Source organism: Heloderma suspectum, chromosome 1 (genome assembly GCF_057233095.1).
Source record: "Heloderma suspectum isolate Gila_16-S chromosome 1, 16-S_ref, whole genome shotgun sequence".
Lineage (NCBI taxonomy): Eukaryota > Metazoa > Chordata > Lepidosauria > Squamata > Helodermatidae > Heloderma > Heloderma suspectum.
Window position 1 is genome coordinate 362,359,463 of NC_139458.1, and position 18,712 is coordinate 362,378,174.

The following is an 18,712-nucleotide window of genomic DNA, read 5'->3' on the forward strand; positions in this document are numbered from 1 at the left end:
ACAACCCACAACGCCAGGTTTGCACGGCATGGCAAACCACAGCAAGCCAGGACACGTAGCACGACACAACAGTTCCCGCTGCTAAATTAAGCCATGGTGGGCTGTTGTGTCGTGCGAACCAGGTCAGTGTCATGATAAGCCCCTGCATTCCAAAATCCGTTAGTCCATGTTAGTCCATCCGTTAGTCCATTCCAAATTCCGTTAGTCCATGTAAGTCGGGCAGGGCAACCTGGTGTCCTCTAGATGTTTTGGACTACAACTGCAATTGATTTTATCCGTACACTGGCCTGAGATCTTGATGATATAGGGCGGGATACAAATGTTTTAAATCAATAAATAAACTCCCATAATCCCTATTGGCTACACTGGCTTATGGGAGTTGTAGTCCAAAACATTGGTCCATTAAGCCCAGTGCTATCTACTCAAGGTGGTGGAGGGACTATTTGGAGTCTCTGTCAGGGGTATTTCCTGGAGGTGTTGCCTAAAACCTTTTCAGACCAGAGATTTTTGCCACAAATTGAATTTGGGATCTCATGCATCCCTACTCCACAGGCAGCCCCCACCCCAAGTTTACTTTCATGTTAATAATAGTGTCAGATGATTCTGAATTACAGAATTTGGTCAAGCAGTGTTTTGCAAAGAAAAGATGTGCTTGGAATATCATTAATAATATTTATTTTGGAAAAATATTTTAAAAATGAATTTCTTCATTAACAAAAACAGTAAAAAAAACCTCAAATAACATTTTGCACAATATTCCATAAATACATTATATACAAAAAAAAATATAGTCACATAGACCCGAAGTGCCTTTGTACATATTTACCAAAAAAATTAAATTATAAAAAGAAACATCACAAAATACTCAAGCTTTACAAATATCCTGAAAATAATTTTTTTACAGATTAAAAAAAATAACACACTTTTTCCCCCACCTAGTAAAAACACATTTTTAGTATAAAAAAGGACAATAAAGGCAGTGTTTGTATCTCTAATCCATGAAACGACTGGCTCATAAGAATCCAAAATATACACTTCAGGCAGTGCATGCTTCTTATGTAGGAAATTAAGTCCGTTCATTTAAATATATATCGAAAAAAAGCAACTGACCATAGTGCAATGATAAATATTCATAAAAGGCAGTGCAACAGGTATCTTTGAACACAGACCCTGGCCTCGTGTCCACTGTGTATTATTTGCAGTCATTTTTGCTAACTTCAGTAGAGAACCAGCTCAGTCTGAATTTAGTTTCTCAGCAGCAGTCAGTGAAGGAATCTTTCTCCCTTTCCTTGTTCAGCAGCATTCATTGGGGCATATCAGCTTTGAAAACTGTTTCAAAACAACGATTTCGCCATATCGTCTTTCCTCCGTTACACCTGCAGAGAGTTGAAAGTGGGGTGGAGGAGAGAGGGAAGAGGTAAATGGATGCACTCATTGCAGAAGGTACAGAGATCAGATGCAAGGAGACCTGCTACTGCAACACCCGATATAAACAGCTACTCATCTGATCAACTGCAGCGAACAAACACTTCCTCCAGACAAGGAAACTTCATGCAAGTTTATTTATTTAAAATATGTCTTGGCCACCTTTCAGGGCAGAAGCCCTCCCAAGGCGGCTTACAGCAATAAAAATTGATCCCCCTCTCCCCCACCAGCACTTTTATTCTATTTGAATAGTTACATTGGCCTTCCTGCAACCTGGTGCCCTCTAGATGTTTTGGACTACAACTCCTATAATCTTTGACCAGTGGCCATGGAGGCTGGGGATGACAGGAGTTGTAGTCCAACACATCTGGAGGATGCCAGGTTGGAGATGTACTTGTACTACAGTACAAGTGTAGTACTGGTGGGCTGGTAATAACTTGTATGGGCTAATAATTTGCAAAGCTGATGAATCCACCACGTAAGAAGGAAGCTCAGATTTTTCTAGCCTTGAACAATTATTCATTTATAGTCTTGTTCATTCTCAGAAGCAGATGCCTCATATTGAATCACATTTCATATTTGGAGTGTTTCTCTCTAAACAGACTCACTCCTGCTTTCATACCATTGACAATACCTAGACCTAATCCAATAGCCAATACAATCCACTGGAATCAATAATAGCAATCATACACACACACACACACACACACAATTCCTGTGGGGGAGTTATGTATATTGTATGCTATGTATATGTTTAGGAAACTCCCTATAGGTTATGTATATATAATCTATGGGGGAGTTTCCTAACCATAGTTTAATGGGCATTAACTCTGGAATTGTCCTGCTGACTTTGGGTGAACTCCACTGACTTCAATAAGACCAATCCAATGAACAAAAATCAACAAATCATCCTCTAGACTCAAATTGGAGAGAACAATTTGAAGAACTGAGTTGCTTCAAAGGACTGAATGGTAGGTTTCAATTTTTAAAAAAAACTTGAACTAGATCCAGTTTCAGGGAGTCTAAGTTAGCACAGTATTGATAAATGAATGTAATGGCTAGTTGACTCTAGTTAGCTGGGACTTTGTCTTTTGAGCCTATTAGAGAATGTACCTACCTCCGTAGCTATGATGCATTCATCTTTCTCTTCTGATATGACATACACCGACTGGTACTTTGTGTCTTTTGAAGTGGAATATACCGATTCTGGCCGTTTCCTTTCAGATGTTTCACTGCAAACAAGAGAGGAAAACAGAGACTAGAATGAGACAGCTGCTTTTGTGACCAACTAGAAAGTGCTCTCCCACACTTTGCCATTAAAGCGTTCGCGCATCCGTCACCACTATCCAGTCTGTCCATTTGTCAACATACCTCTTTAACTGTACTGCGTTCTTTTCTTCTGCCTCAGAATCATACGTTTCACACTTAGCTTCGCATCTGCTGTGCTCCTCTTTCACAGAGTCCTCGTTCTTGAGTTCATGCACCAAATTGTAATCCACTGATGGGTATCTGGCTTTATAGCCGTTTTTGTCCGCATTATCGCTGTGGAAGTCTATTTTCTTATTGGTGTTCTTAATCTGAGTAGCACCAATGACACTGATGGAAATGTCCTTCTCCCGTTGACAGTTGGCCAAGTTGTTCATGGTCTCCGTTTCACTTCTGCATGCCTCTGGCTGACGTTGCCTCTTCTGCATTTTGAGCCGGAAGCAGACAACAATGGCGGCACAGCCTAGCAAAAGCATGAGGACCAGAATGATGCCAGCACACACTGCAATCCAAGGGAACTGGGAACTCTGACCTTCAGTGTACTTCTCAGTGATGTCTACAATGACTGCCCCCTGAGGCGGTTCGGGGAGCAAAAACTGGCAGTTGAGGCCCCCATATCCACGTGCACACTCACACACATAACGGTTGTTTCTCTCGTGGCAAGTTGCCCCATTATGACAAGGGCTGTGTTCACATTTGCTGACAGGAGTGCTACAGTTCTTTCCACTGTATCCCGGGGGGCAGGTGCAAGAATAGCCATTAACTCCATCTTGGCAGGTCCCACCATTTAGGCAAGGAAAGGAAGCACAGTCGTCCACATTATCATCGCAGTGTCTTCCAGTGAAGCCAGCTTGACATTGGCATATGTAGGAATTCCCAAGATCAACACACTGAGCTCCTGCATGATATTGAATTGGACAAATGATCAATATGTAGACTTGGCACAGTGAATGACGCTTTCATTTATTGCCCGTTACATTTGCATCCTGCCTTTCCTCCAAGGACAATATGGAATTTTCCTAGGTCATCCCTACCCAACAACCCTATGGGGTAGATCATGCTGAGAGGCAATGACAGATGCTCTCCCTCAAGCTTCACAGCTAATTGGGGATCTGAATCCAGATATCACAGATCGCAGTCTTAACATTCTTTTTTTCTCATGAAAATTGTATTTTATGTTGAAATAAGGTTAACAAAATAAAGGCAACAAAAAGAAGAACGTATATAATAAATCAAAATCACTAAAGAAACAAAGGAATCTGACTTGGATTCCTGCACTGAGCAGGGGGTTGGACTCAACGGCCTTGTAGGCCCCTTCCAACCCTACTATTCTATGAATTCACTAATTATAAACCTTAGTCTCTAACTGATATGCTTATGGAATATCTACAGTAAAACAACCTAAGTAGGAGCTCGATATCTAATGAAAGTAAAAATAGAAGTTCTACGACATATAAAAGGAGTGTGCATACATGTATGTCATTTTGCATATGTGTGCTGATTAATCAGAAAAAATACAGGCAACTGTACTTCGTTGGAACTTTATCAGAAGTTAAAGTTATGTAGCCTTATCTACTACTCAGCACATCTTTTCTGGTCCCTACTGGCAGCATCCTTGAAACAGCACCATCAAGACCAAGATTTTGCAGAGTAGAGGCCTCGGAGCCTACCAGCACATTGCTTTTAATGTTCGTGTAGTTTTGGAAAGCAGGAAGAATACTGCTAAGGCCCCTTTCTTACAGCCCCTTGAGGGGGGGGAAGTAGCTCAGCGGTAGAGCACATGCTTTGCATGCAGAAGGTCTCAGGTTCAATATCCAGCATCTCCAGGTAGGACTAGGAAAGGATCCTGCCTGAAACCCTGGACAGCCGCTGCCAGTCAGCATCAACACTGGGCTAGATGGACTCATGATCAGGCTCAGTGTAAGTCAGCTTCCTACATCCCTACAGACAAAGATGTGGGTCTTTGTAATGACAGTTCAGTGAGGGAAAATAACCCAAATTCATTCTGAAACATGCAACTGGTGGGCTGCCTTCAAGACCTGATGCAACATACTGGCCTCTAAGGACCACCAAGATCCAGGCTCTTAACAGAATGTGTCAAAAATGTAAAATAGGCATACTCTGCAGGTCAGTCATATGGTTTTTACTAGAATCGGCTTTGTGTATTTTATAATAATGTGGGGGTTTTGGTGGGATTTTGAAAGATTCTAATGGATATTTTGCATTTGGAGGGGTGGGTCATTTTTTAAAAATATATATTGGTTAGCTGCCCTGGATCTACAGAAAGGATTGTTTTAAATTCTTAAGGAAATAAATGAGAAGCTTTGCAGTTGCATGTGTCAGACATATACTTGACTGCTCCAGCATTTCTAAGATGGGTCTCCTATCAGGTACAGAAAAAAAATGTCCAAATCAGGCCATGGCCCAAATGCCAGACGCCTGATTTTTAAACACACCCATAGCAGCAAACTGGTCCAGGTCGTTTCTTCAAACCAGGGACATGAACAAAATCTGATGCACAATGATATGCTACATAATAAACATGCACTAAACCCAAACCAAATTGTGATTGCTTCCCCACCTCCCACCCCAAAATCATAGAATTGGAAGCCACACAAATGCCATCTCATTCAAACTCCTTCTGTTCAAAAGATCAAAACTGGTTCTGCTCTCAGCATTCATTCAACACCTTTGGAGGGGAATTATATGTCTGAGTGCAAGCCACTCCGTCAAATGTCAGATTATGAATCTAAGAGCCTAACTCCAGGCACCACTGTGGAAAACCTTAGCCCTATCAGAGGCTTGTTCAGCCTTCATGTCATCATTACAGCGCTCTAAAGCTCCACCATCATAGTCACAGGAAAGTTCATCAAGGGCTAATAGCTACTGTGCAATCACTTATGTTAACACAACTTCCCACTGGAATGAGATTTGCAGTTACAAATGCCCCACGTGAATATAGGCTGAGTTATTTTCCCCATGTTATCTCCATTATTATTAATGGGCATGATTATTAATTGGAACAATCCAGCCAAATTAAATACATTTAAGTCCCTTTGATGGAACCTAAGTGCTTAACTTTGGCTGGATGGTGCTCAGTCTGTATAAGCCAGGGATGGGGAACTGTGGCCTTTGGCAGATGTTGGGACTCCAACTCCAATATGCCCAATGATCAGATATGATGGGAGTGGTAGTCCAACAGCACAGATTCTCCACCCCTCATCTAAGCTTTAAACACTGAGCAAGTTTTCCAAGTTTCTTGTGACTTCCGCTGACTATTTAGAGGTTGCATTTTATTCAACTCGGATAGCGAGACTAAATCCGAGTACATTGCACATATTGGTTTCTTTTGTGTTTATGTAGCACAATTATTACAGAAACAACTGAAAAGAGCAAGGGGAATGACCAGGGTGGTAGGGTGGTGGGTTTTTTTACATCTTTGGGCCGGTTTTGACATTAAACATAAGCAAGCAGCCAAGCTTTCCCTGGACTATACCATTTCAGGCTGGGGGGGGGGAGTGAGGGATGTAAAAGAGAAGACGTGTCACGTGTATGAATACTTTCTTATATTTAAAATAACAAAGTTCCTCTTTGTACATGTCTGGAAGAAGACTAGGAGGAACCCTTCTGCCGAACGTGCTCATTTTCTATGTGTAAGGAGCTTTCAAACATGCAGCCTTTCACCCACAGCCTGAAGTGATAGAGTCCAAGAAAAACAGATTCAGTGAAGCAAGATAAACTGACCAGTTCAGTGTAACATTCATAAACACAGTATTTTTCTCTAGGTAAGAGCGACGTGCACTGCAGTCCAATGCAGAACTAAGTCTTATTGAGTTCAATGAGGCATACTTCCAGGTAAGTACGAGTAGGACTGCAACCTTAGCTTTCAGATTCTCCTAGCATCGTTCCACATACATGAAAAATATAGCTGACAGGCCAGTTAGTCCAGAAAAGTTTAAGTAAAGCTCTAGGACAGACTTCGCCAACCTAGCGCCCTGAGGATGGCTGAGGATCTTGGGAGTTGCAAGCCCACACATCTGGACGACACCAGGTTGGGGAAGGCTGCTCTAGAACTATTCCAGAAAAAGTGGCATGTAAACTACAGCCTGTGCTCATAGCCCTGAAGCTGTTGATCCCTTTAGTGATGACAGTGGAAACTTCCAATATGATATCTATGCTGACTGTGATTTTAATGCTGACATTTATTTTGTACTCAAGCTTCATGTTGGAAGGCACCTTGACTAGGGCCAACGTCAACGGTAGGCATGATTGGGCATGTGCCAAAGGCCCACATCCCAGCAAGGGGCCACTGACAGAGCTCCCTGGACTTGGCCCTCCTCTTCACCAATGCAACCTGCTGGTTCACCTGCCTCTCACTCTGGCCCAGACAACAGTGGTGGTGAGAAGGACGAGCAGGAGATGCCACGGCCTGCTTGCTCCCTGGCTCGCTGCCTGCCAAGCAGGCAAGTGGTAGCAATGATGAGAAAGAGGAGGAGGAGTAATCACAGCTGGTGACAATGGCGGTGAGAAGTTAGACTCACTGAGTGAGGGGGACCATGAGGGTATCTTACCCAAGGGCCCTGAAAAGCATGGACTTTGAATGTCATTTGGAAAGGCGGGATGCAAATAAAATGATCACATAACTCCTCAGGAAAGTCAGCACAAATACGCCACCCAAACTAAATTCCCCGCCCCGCCAAACTGCCAAGCCAAAATTCACCTATCATGAAAATGGAGGCAATTACGACCGTTTGTGCTTTTTATTTTGCCGACTTGCAAAATCCACGAAAAGGCTGCAGCTCTCTGCACACTCAGGAGTAGGCAACCCCCCACCCACCCTGAACAAAGTGGGCCTTCCTTTTGAATCAAAATGGATAGAATGAGGCTGCACACGCCCCTAACAGAAACCAGTGTAACCCAATGGCGCTGAACTTTGCAGGGAACTGACTCCTGCTCTGTGAAAACGGGGCTCCACATTGCAGGACAGCATATGAACTTCAGTGGGAAGTTCATTCACTTCCCCTTCAAGCTAAGTGAACGGCAGTGGGAAGTTCACTCACTTCTCATTGAAGGCCATGGGCAAAGTGCCCGTGAATGTGAACATGGATCAGTCGAGCACTGGTTTGGCTTACCATTAGCACAGGGACTGGAACTGCAATAATCAATTTTCTTTTCACAGTTAAATCCAGAGTAACCCACTGGGCACCGGCAGCTGTAACCCCCTTCCGGGTTGTCTGTACATCGCCCTCCATTGAAGCACGGTCCATCGGCACAGGTCATTGCACCAAGCTCACAGTTTTTGCCATAGAAGCCAGGCGGACAGGTACAGGAATAACTGTTTTCAAGATCCTGCCCAAGAGAAAAACACGGAATTACAAAATCTATATTGCGCATCTTGACGACTGCAAGCCAGTCTTCAGACAATTCAAAAATACTACCTTTGAGTAGGTTTTTTTAAAGTTTCAAAAAATTTCAACTTACAGTACAGCTTCCTCCGTTCTTGCAAGGATTGGTGTCACATTCATTGATTTCAATCTCACAGTTGGAACCGGTGTAGCCAGGACGGCATGAACAGGTGTAGCTCCCTTGGCCAGTGTTGGTACAAGTGGCACCGTTCTTGCAAGGCTTGTGGTGAGTACAGTAATTGAGATCTATGGAAGATGCAAACAAGAAGGGCATCTGTTAGGATGCACATGACTCTGCGAGGTCATTGCACGGCTTAGCTAAAGGGAGATCTAGGAAGACTGTTGTAGTATTAACTGTGAAAGAACTTACCCTGATTACAGAAAAGACCGCCCCAGCCTTCCTGACAGTTGCACTGCCAAGGTTGTTGACAGGTACCATGAAGGCAACCTGGGTACCGGATGCATTCATCACAGTAGCGTCCTTGCCAACCAACTCGGCATCTATGAAAATCACCCCAAAACCCCCAAACAATTAGTACAGGAATCCTACCACAAGCTGCAAGGTCAACACCCCTGCCTCCACACACACACTGCCAAAAAACCTCAGAAATCAAGCTTCCTTAGAAATCAAGGAAGTCATACTCCTAAACGATATAATTGAGTTCATTAATCTCAGATGCTTCTTTCTCTACCTCAGTACAGAACTTTACATTCCATTCCTAAATATGTTATCACGTTCTCTGATTTCAGTGGAACTTATTTCCGAGTACAGGGTGTTTGCAACAGTGGCCTTAGTTTCTCACTTGTCATATTTATAATCCATCCTTCCTTCAAGAAGTTCAGGGCAGTAATCCCATTTACTCTTTACTACAACCCTGTAAAGTTGGTTGTGCTGGGAGAGCAAGAGAGCGACTTCCTGAGGGACACATATTTTCATTGTTCACCAGAGTTTCGACCTAGGTTTCCCTGCTTTCCCTGCTCCAAGTTGGACACTCTTATCTCCCATACTACAACACATCGGCTTGCCTCTTGAATTGGTCATTGCAACAACAACACACACACACTACTGCCTAATTATTACAGGTGCCATTCAATTAATTGTAGAGTCAATTGTGATTTTGCCATGGCTTCCAAAGGATAGAGGCAGGGCATTGTCAACTCATTATACCTGAAAGCCTATGCACTCCTATTAGGAGAGTTTTCTCCAGCCTGATGCCTTCCAAATGATGGTTGACCACAAACTCCCATCATCCCTAGCCAGCATGGCCTCCACATCTGGATGGCACCAGGCTGGGGATGGCTATACTAGTAAGTCCCATTGAACGCTTACTTCCAAATAAACATGAACAAGATGGAGGCGTTATGTTGAGACCCATGGGAACAGCCTCAACTTCCCGACTGATGCTTTGACTTGAGGGTTGTTGGGCTGTCTTGTGCTACCATCCAGTAAGAAGCACAGAGTCTTAAAATCATCCACCTGGGATTCTCCAATCAATTTTACAAGCAGAAGGACAGAATGTGGGGGGAAGGAGAGTTCTAGAAACTTACTTGCATTCCCCAGGCTTGTCACAAAATCCATGCTGCTCATCACAGCCAGGCAAGCAAATTGCTACAAAACAAAAGAAAAAGATATATATATATACACACACACACACATCTGTACACACACACACGTATACAGATGCCCTTTGGAGTCTTGTGGGATTGGGTCAAACTCCTTTTCACTACAAGTCGAGTTGGCAACAGCAGCTGAATTAATCTCTGGTGCTTGGGAAGAGTATTGATCTCGCTTAGTAACTGGGGGCCCTTTACTTATCACCAGGGATGAACATTCCTCTTAATACAGTTGCACATGGACAAAAAGACAGCTAACAATTGCTCCCTTCGTCACAGCTCCCATCCGCCTTTTCATCCCAGGAAGGGTCAGAAGTCCTCTTCTCCCCGCCCCCCACAATTCTATACACACCGCTCCTCCTCTTGCTCTCCTCAGAAAGTGTGTGTATGTGGGGGGGGGGTGCATGCGTGCAGATAAGGGTGGACAGCTGGTGTGCAGAGTGCCAGCCAGGACAGCTGCTCTATTGTCTATTCTCTCCTAGCAGCTGCCCCATTGCAACAATACCCCCAACCTCTCGCAGCCAATCAGGGCCTAGATGGGCTTCCTTGGCGGCCTATCCCTGTCCAGATCTAATCTATGGCACGCGCGTGATTTCTCTGGAAAGGAAGGGGGGGACCTTTTTTTCTTATTCAAATAAATAAGTCTAAAGTTCTTTCACACACACCCCCAAAAAGGGAGGAGGGGGTAGAGGCTGAGGAGCACAGACAGAAGTAAAGAGGTAAGCAGGCCAGCAGGGGAGCCGGGCGGGAGGGAAGACTTCTGCTCATTACTTTGCCTGGTTATGGAACTCATTAAGCAGGCCTTGCAAGTTTTAATTCAACGAAGCAAGCCAGAGACACAATGACAAGCCCCCAGAAGAAGGGGAAACAGAAGATGAGGAAAAGCCGGACTGATAATTTTAGATTGTCTAAAACAAGGGAGGGCTGAATGGGGGCAAGTGTGCAGATGAGTCAAGCTTGCAGGGGGGTTTTGGCTTGGCTTTCTGGGTGACATCCTTTCCCCCCTGTCAACAAATGCATCGTATCTTCTAACAACTTGCTCATAAAAAAAATTCAGTTGGAAAAGAGAGAGAGAGAGAGAAGGACTGTCTGCACAACTAATGCAAAAGGGCCCTATATCACCTGTTGCTTTGGAAGGCTGCATCGATAAGGGATTCAAAGGGAATACTGTCTTTTAACCCATTTAAAGAGATATATTATTTCTATTCTCCTGGAAGTATAATGCGAACAGCAGCAGCAAAGCTGAACGCTATCCCAGAAAGCGCGTGTTCTCTTTGCTACTGTAACTTGAGCCATACACTGTTCAGAGGCCTGCCAGCTTTCTCTGCCAGGGCCTAGATACTGGGCCTGGGTGATGTCGGTCCATCTAACTGAGTTTAACACAAACAGTGGCAATTGCACGTGACATAACTTATCATAATGGCCAGGATCCAAAGAGCTACTTTAAGCACACCCAAGGGCTTAGACATGCTCAGTGCAGGGGTGGGGGTGGGAGTGTTACTTTGTCTTTTCTTTCCTCTCAACAACAGAAAGGTTGTTGCCACACTATAGCACAATCTACTTTTGGACATCCCCTTAGGGTCAAAAGTGACTTAACATGTGGTATGGGGGTGCTGTTTAGGAGGCCTGCATTGGGCATGAGGAACTTGTGCAATCCTTTAGACTGCCTGCCAATGCTTGGTGCAGCCCAGGGCCAATTCCGGTGTTATGGCCCACCCTGGCTTGTTAGGTTTTGGTGGCTACATTCAAAGTCCTTTTGCCAAGCTATCAAGACTTTGCAAATGTGTATTCAAATATGGCACCATATTGCACCCTGTGCGTTTGCAGACAGGCAGAGTGGCAGGATGTTTTCACAGACTACTTCACCCTTCCCCAACGTGATGTCCTCCAGATGTGTTAGATTAGAACTTCTATCATCCCCAGCCAGCATGGCCGCTGGGGATCACGAGAATGGTAGTCCAACACATCTGGAGGGCACCAGGTTAGAGAAGAGTGGCTTAGTTTATTTAATACCTTTCTTCATTCCCCTTCCTCACAATATCACTATCGCTAGTGGTATCAATAAGATTACCAGAATTACTACTAAGTACTCAGACAGCACTCCAAAAGACTTATGGGAGTTGGTGCAATTCAGATCCTATTGAAGTCAAGGGCAAAACTTTGACTTTAGGGTATGGGTTGCATTTTCATTCCTACAGGTCAACCAGTTTCAATACTATTCTTGCGTCTCCATGTGATTTTTTCTCTCTCTCCCCTCCCACAGTACCTTATCGCCTAGTCTTTCGAACATGAGAACAGTCATTAACAACTTTAAGATGCCAAGAGTAGACATAACAGCAACAACAACAGCAGCAAAGATACTTGTGATGGACATAAGAATAAAACCCCAAATCTGTATTAGGGCAATGTCTTTATTAAGCCACCCAAAATGTCAGAAAATAGCAAGTTTTCAAGTTCTCCAGAAACCTTCATCAGATGGTAAACTAAGCAAGTGTGTTGGGGGCAGGGGGGAGATGCCATGACTTCAGCACCAGCCAGCTTTTTTTCCTTCTCTCCCCTCCCCCCTCACCTCTTCACCTTGCTTTATCTACCATCTGATGAAGAGTTCTAACTGAAGAACTTGAAAGCTTGCACACTATTTTGTGACATTCTGAGTGGCCTGATAAAGGTATTACTCAAATAGAGATTTTGTAACAGCAGACATGAGGTAGAATGACTTCTGGAAATATTTCAGTTTTTGTTTTTTTGCTTAGCTTTGCTGCACATTTAGAGACCGATGTCCAAGCAAAATTTAACACACTAGATCTAGCACAAAATGTCACTATATCCCTTATGTAAGACATTAAGAGGTAAAGGTTCCTTGCTCTGCTAATAAAACAAGTACCTGGTTGAAAGAAAAAAAACTGATTTGACTGCTAAATAGTGATTCAGTATTTGGCTAAGTTTGGTCGCTATGTTCACTACGCATGCTCAGTGGGTAAGAGAGAGAATTAGATACATCTGACTTATTGATTGATCATCACGTATTCTGCAGGAATTTTGTAAGGTTGAATACATTTCAGTGTGGGTTACAGAGCACTTTTATGAATATTTACTCAGAAGCAAGACCTGCTGCGTTCAAGGGACTAGTTTCTGATAAGTGTGTTTAGGATTGCTGCGTTATCAACATGTATAATATGTGATGTTTACTCTTTATATTTGGGCATTTCTTTATATTTTTGCATTTGTCAAATGTTGTTGAAAGATTGCTCTATCAGACCAACTAATTTATTTTACGTGTTTGTTCAGACTTACTGATTGCCACTGTTCTACCAATTAAGATAGAGTAAGAGAGTCTTCATTTGTTGAGTGGGGAGGGAATATTAATATATTCCCTTTTCCCCTGCCTCCCCAAACCTTATGTTCCTTCTGAGAACACAGTTCACAGAATGATTTTTACTGATGTGTAATGAAGACAATATTGAGTTTAGCTCAAGATCCTGAATTCTGCACTGGGGGGGGGGGGCGGGGGCAAGGTGGAGGTGTTTGGCAATTTCAAATGATTCAATCCAGCCATTGTTAAGTACTTGCCAATTCCACTGTCGGCTGGATCACATGCAGAATTTGGTGAAATGATGCAATACCTTATATCTTTTCCCCCCATGGGTGAAATCATCAATCTACTGATATAAATGAGAATTTGGTACTGTTAGTATCATCATCCCCATCAGTTGCTATAGCCCTTTTCAGTGTGCAAAGTATTTTGCAATTCTGATCAAACGTTACTGAATCCTTGCCTTATTTCTTAACGACTGATAGGTTTGGGATTTGATTACATCATTGTCAGTATGTCTTTTTTCATTCTTCCTATCTTCCACATGGAGTATCACTCATTCTGTGTGCTAATAAACAGAGGCTCTTCCGCTGTTCCCACTAGTCACGGAATGGGACATGCTTCCGCCTACGCAAGTGAAAGCAAACCAACTGCACCAACAGAACAGGAGAAAGACAGATGAGGTTTCCATTGTGGACACTCACCGTCAGTGCAGTACTGGCCTTTCCAGCCTGGATTGCAGACCTTCTCCCCTCGCTCCCCACAAGTGAAGTGGCCAAAGGCGTCATCCCTGGGCCGACAGAAGACGGAGCAGCCTTCCCCATAGTAGTGCTCATCGCACACAAAACGGTAGGAATACTTGAGGTCAGTGCGGCCACTGCTGTGCAGGTCCTGGGACCATTCTTCCCCAACGGTCAAATGTCTCTGGGTAGCCAGGCGGCTAATGAGGCGCTCTGGATTCTCTGCGAAAGAGTGACAGAGAGAGGAAAGGCAATGCAGATCATAAAATGGACAGAGTGAGGTTGCGCAACGGAAACCGAGGGGGTGTGAAGGAGGGGTGGGGATTTTAAAAGCAGGTGTGCAAAAGCCACGTGTGCCTTTCAGGCACTCAGATCCTGAACACGGGTGGAAATGTGCCATCGACTCCAGTGGGACTTACTCCTAAATAAGTGGGTGGGGAATCACAGCCATGAACAAATATATCCAGAATGAAGAGGCGACTGCCTATGTGGGGGTCTCAAGAGAACGGGGGGTGGGGGACAACACACCTCAAAGGCAATGGTCCTGATCCTGAATGATGCAACTTAGAGAAGCTGCTTACCTGTGTTGAGGTCATCAGGGGAGTCGGTGTGCAGCGCTTCAATGATGAGTGAGAAAGTGCCCTGGAAAATAAGATTTCAAAAGAACACGGAGAAACAATGAGTGCAAACGTCTACAGTCAGCAGAATAATACGATCACAGCCGCCGCAACAGGAATCTGTGTGCCCAGCCAGCCTGACTCTCTGATCCCCTGACTCCGGACTGTTTTCACTTTCCTCAAGGAAACGGCAACGCTTTTTTGAAAGGTTGCTTCCTGGCCTGTTTTTTCAGCCTGTTCGTACAGGATGTGGTGTTAGAAAGGAGCAGGGAGGGGAAAGGGGGGGGAGGGATGAGGAGAGCTGTTATTGCGAGTCTCCCCACTTGGGCTTTGCCTCCCAGCTTTGCAAGCTGGAGAGGTATGGCAGGGAGGGAGGGAGGTGGATGAAGGGAGAAGGAAGCCTTTGGGAATTGCAGGCAGAGCTGACAATGACACTGCCATTTCCATAATGGGAAGGCAAGGGGAGTGGAATCACAATAAGCATGCTCAGCCAGCCCTATTCTCAGCACCCCCTTCAGCTGACTGGCTGAGGCTGCTAACAAGGAGAAGCCAGCCGCTGCCAAAAGCTTTGCTAGATCAAAACTGCAGGCGAGGGGAGAGTCTTTCAGGAGCAACTGCATCTCTCCTCCGGAGGCAGAGTTCCACGCAAGCACTATGGGGTGTAGCAGCTTTCCCCAATCTGGAGCATTCCAGGTGGTTGGATGACAACTTCCAGCACTCCTGACCACTGGACATGCTGGCTGACAGCACTGAAGTCTAACATCTGGAGGGCACCAGGCTGGGGAAGGCTGGTGTACAGAACTGCAATGTTCTGGACTAAACAATTCACCTTACACTGAAAGACATCTGGGAAACCTGAATTCTCAACGGCCTTCGTCTCCCACTCATTAGGCAGACAGTGGCCTAACCAAGGTCTTGCAAAGGGCAAGTGCAAACCACCAGTTTGGGGAGAGGTGGAGAACCCGGGATTTGAATTTATTTAATTTATATTCCCCCTTTCTGCCAAAATCATGTACAAGGCAATTTGTGAAGCACACATGTTTTAGTTACACTACAGCAGCCTTCTTCAACTAGATGTCCTCCAGATGTGTTGGACTACACCTTCCAGCATCCCCCAACCAGCCATGCTGATGGTTGTAGTCCAAAACATCTGGAAAGCACCAGAGTGGGGACGGCCGCACAGCAGCACCCAAGGGTGCCAATGAGATCACTCTTCTGGGTTACTTGATGCCTGATCTGAACCCACAATCAACCCCAAATAAACAAAATGCACATTCCAAAACCACAGTAAGTAGCCTACATCAAGCTTTCACTACCCTATTAAATATGCACTGTAGTGATTAAAAGGTGTTTCCACACACACACACACACACACACCTCAAGCTTTCACTACCGTATTAACCGTATTAAATATGCACTGCAGTGATTAAAAGGTGTTTCTACACACACACAGCTCACCGTACCCCAGTCTTCTGGAGCATGCATGCATCACCGACTCTGAACCTCCACTAACTAATCTGGAATCCTGAGATGTGTGTTTTTAAGGACGAACGCCACTCCTCACCTGTGATTGTGACCACAGAGCCAGAGAGGTAGTTTATTCCAAAATAGTTGGAATATTCTGAAAAGTAGTTTATTCTGAAAAAACTGCGGGGTGGCCAAGGCTCCGGAATCCATCCTAACTGCACTATCCACTTTTCTATAGAAATGGATGGGGAAATCCCCCTGAATTACCCGGACTGCGAATTCATCCTGCCTCATCTCGCGTCCCCTTCCCACCATCCGCGCTGGACAACCACACGCGGGGGCCCGGGCAACTTACCGGCCAGGTGAAGCCGAAGGGGAAGCGGATGGGGTTGCTGAAGGAGGGGTCGCTGCTGCTGGCCGGGCTGTCGGGCACGCTGAAGGAGTTGGCTCCGAGCACCGGGGTGACGGCGCTGCCGTAGGTGCAAGGCGGCTCCGGGGACACGCTGGCTTGGTAGTGCTTGAGGCACACGCGGAAGAAGGTCTTGCAGTCGCACTGCTGCAGCCCGGCCGCGCCGCCGCCGGGGCTGGCCGCGCCGAGGCCCTCCCGGCAGCAGTTGCGGTTGCCCAGAAGCCCCTTCTTGTTGACAAACTCCTGCAGCTTCAGCTCGAACACGCCGGAGCTCCAAACCTGCAAGGGAGGGGGGGGGACACGGCGCACCGTTAGAGGCTCGATCGGGGACCAGCCGGGAGAGGCGAGGCCGTGCGCGGCCCTGGCCCGCGGGGGCGCAAAGTGGCGACCGAGACGCCATGGCCAGGAGGGGGCGGGGCACCGGGATCAATGGGCGCTGTGCCGCCGCCGATTTCAAGCCGCACGGGCGGCCGGGCTCGCTCGCTGCTGCTGCTGCTGCTGCGTTCGCTCCATCCGCTTCCCGTCGAGCGGGACGGCCCGACCCCACGCCGCGTGGATCGCGGCGGCGGACTGGTGGCTGGCGAAGCGTTTCCCCGCGCTGATCGCCAAGGGCACCTCGCGCCGCTCCCACAGGGGGCAACCGCGACGCGGGGTTCATGTGCCGCCGCCGCGGCCGCCCCCTCGGGAGCAAGGGTTCCTCCAGCACCAGGGCGGCGTGTGATCGGCCGCCGAAGTCGCCGCCGTCCTCCGCGCGTCCATACACGGGCGCGTGCGCGCGCGCGCGCGCATGCAGACGGTTCTCGCTCTCTGCCTCCAAAGCGGGGAAGGGAGGAGAGGCACGCGAAAGACACGCGAGCCGGCCCACGCTCCGCTTCAGAACCCCTCCCCGACCGTCGCCCAGATCGCAGGGAGCGCCTCAGCTTTCCCGGGGAGCTGCACCAACTTCCACCGGGGGTGGCTCGTGGAATTCAAGAGCGCTGCTCGCGCGCGCGCTCATGCACACACGCGCGCGCACCCCCCGGATGCTTACCTGGCAAGGCAACTGAAGCACGCAAATGACAACTAGAGTCAGCGCGGACTGACCTCCCATTTTGAGGGGGTGTTGTTGGAGGGGGGGAGAGAGACTGGGGTTTCTTTTCTTGTCCCTTTCGGAAAGAGCCAAAGAAAACGAGCGTCTGTCAAGAAGGTGAGGCAGGAGAACTCGCTTCTCCGAGCCTGACCGGAGGGGAATTAGAACGGAGATGTATTAGTTTCGAGTCTCTCTCGCTCGCTCGCTCCCTCCCGTCTCTCTCGCTCTTTCTCTCGCTCTTTTCCCGTCGATGCGGTTTTAGATACGCCCTTTGGATGACTGACAGCTCTTTAGGAGGCGATTGTTTTGAAGATGAGTTAGTCCCAAGGAACAACTTCTATCCTCCTCTTGGCTCTTTCTCTTCCCGGCTGCAGTTCTTCTGCCGCTTCCTTGCGCTTCGCTCTTTCTTGCTCCAACCACGGCAAAGCAGAGAAAAGCCACTTAATTCCCAGAGGCGGAGAAAAGGCTTCCCAAAGAAGATTAAAATAATCAACGGTCTGGAAATCCCTCAAGGGGACGAGGAGGAGATAATTCCCGATGGCTTCAGACGAAGAGGGCGAGAGGCGATCCGATGTTTTTGATCTACGCTTCTTGGCGTTCGTGTGCTTAGCTTTGCAGCGGGGGCTGTTGGTTGTCACGCCGTCTCCAAATCCCGCAGGGTTTGCTGATCGCCACTTTCTGCCAGTGAACCCTGATCGGTCTGTTTTTCTTGAAGGAATCCAAGCCCAAAGAAAGGCGAAATTCTTTTCGTTGCGTTCGTTTCGAGAGACTCGCTGACTGACGGCGCCCGTGTGAGTGTGTGATCCCGGGTTTAGGTGTGGGCGATCTTTGCTTTCGCCTTGGAGCTAGCTGGCTGGCTGTCGGCTCGTTTATTTTAATTTTTATGTTGTTTTTATTTTTATTTGCTCGCTCGCTGGCTCTGTAGCGCTACGGATCTGCCTGCGGTCGGGCGCCTGCCTGCCTTATATCTCGCCGGCCGCCTGCATGGCTAATGAGATGCAAATGAGCAGCCCCCCAATCTGGCTAGAGCGGTCACAAAGGAACCACTTTTCCAAGCCCTCCTCTCAATGGATCGCCAAATGGTCAGTGAGCTGTAAAATGGGCAACCCTCCTCCTCTTCCCCTCCCCTGCGGCTGACAAAAAAAAGGGGGGGCTCATTTACATTCCTGCAAATTTGGTAACCGCAAGAAACAACCTTCCCTCCGCACACACATGCACACTTTCCCCTTCTGCTTTCAGAAGATGATCTCTCGCTCTTGTACTTGCGCGCACATACACTCGCACACACGGAGAGAGAGAGAGAGAGAGAGAGAAAACCTTACGGTTCGGCAAGAAAATGAGCGGAGATCTCGAACAAATTAAAATGTGTAAATATAACACACGCGCA

The 18,712-nt window shown here is 46.7% G+C and overlaps 1 protein-coding gene across 1 annotated transcript; it reads right to left on the reverse strand.

Moving 5' to 3' along the window:
* Window positions 1–649: 649 nt before the first annotated feature.
* DLL1 (delta like canonical Notch ligand 1) lies at window positions 650–18,266 on the reverse strand. Its single transcript, XM_084828089.1, has 11 exons — window positions 17,287–18,266; window positions 16,203–16,535; window positions 14,345–14,405; window positions 13,728–13,985; window positions 9,645–9,705; window positions 8,467–8,597; window positions 8,173–8,342; window positions 7,824–8,040; window positions 2,797–3,589; window positions 2,543–2,657; window positions 650–1,376 (listed from the first exon to the last, which is right to left on the reverse strand). The coding sequence occupies exons 1-11, from the start codon at window positions 17,344–17,346 to the stop codon at window positions 1,371–1,373; spliced, it is 2,205 nt and encodes a 734-aa protein (XP_084684215.1). The 5' UTR covers window positions 17,347–18,266; the 3' UTR covers window positions 650–1,370.
* Window positions 18,267–18,712: the final 446 nt, after the last annotated feature.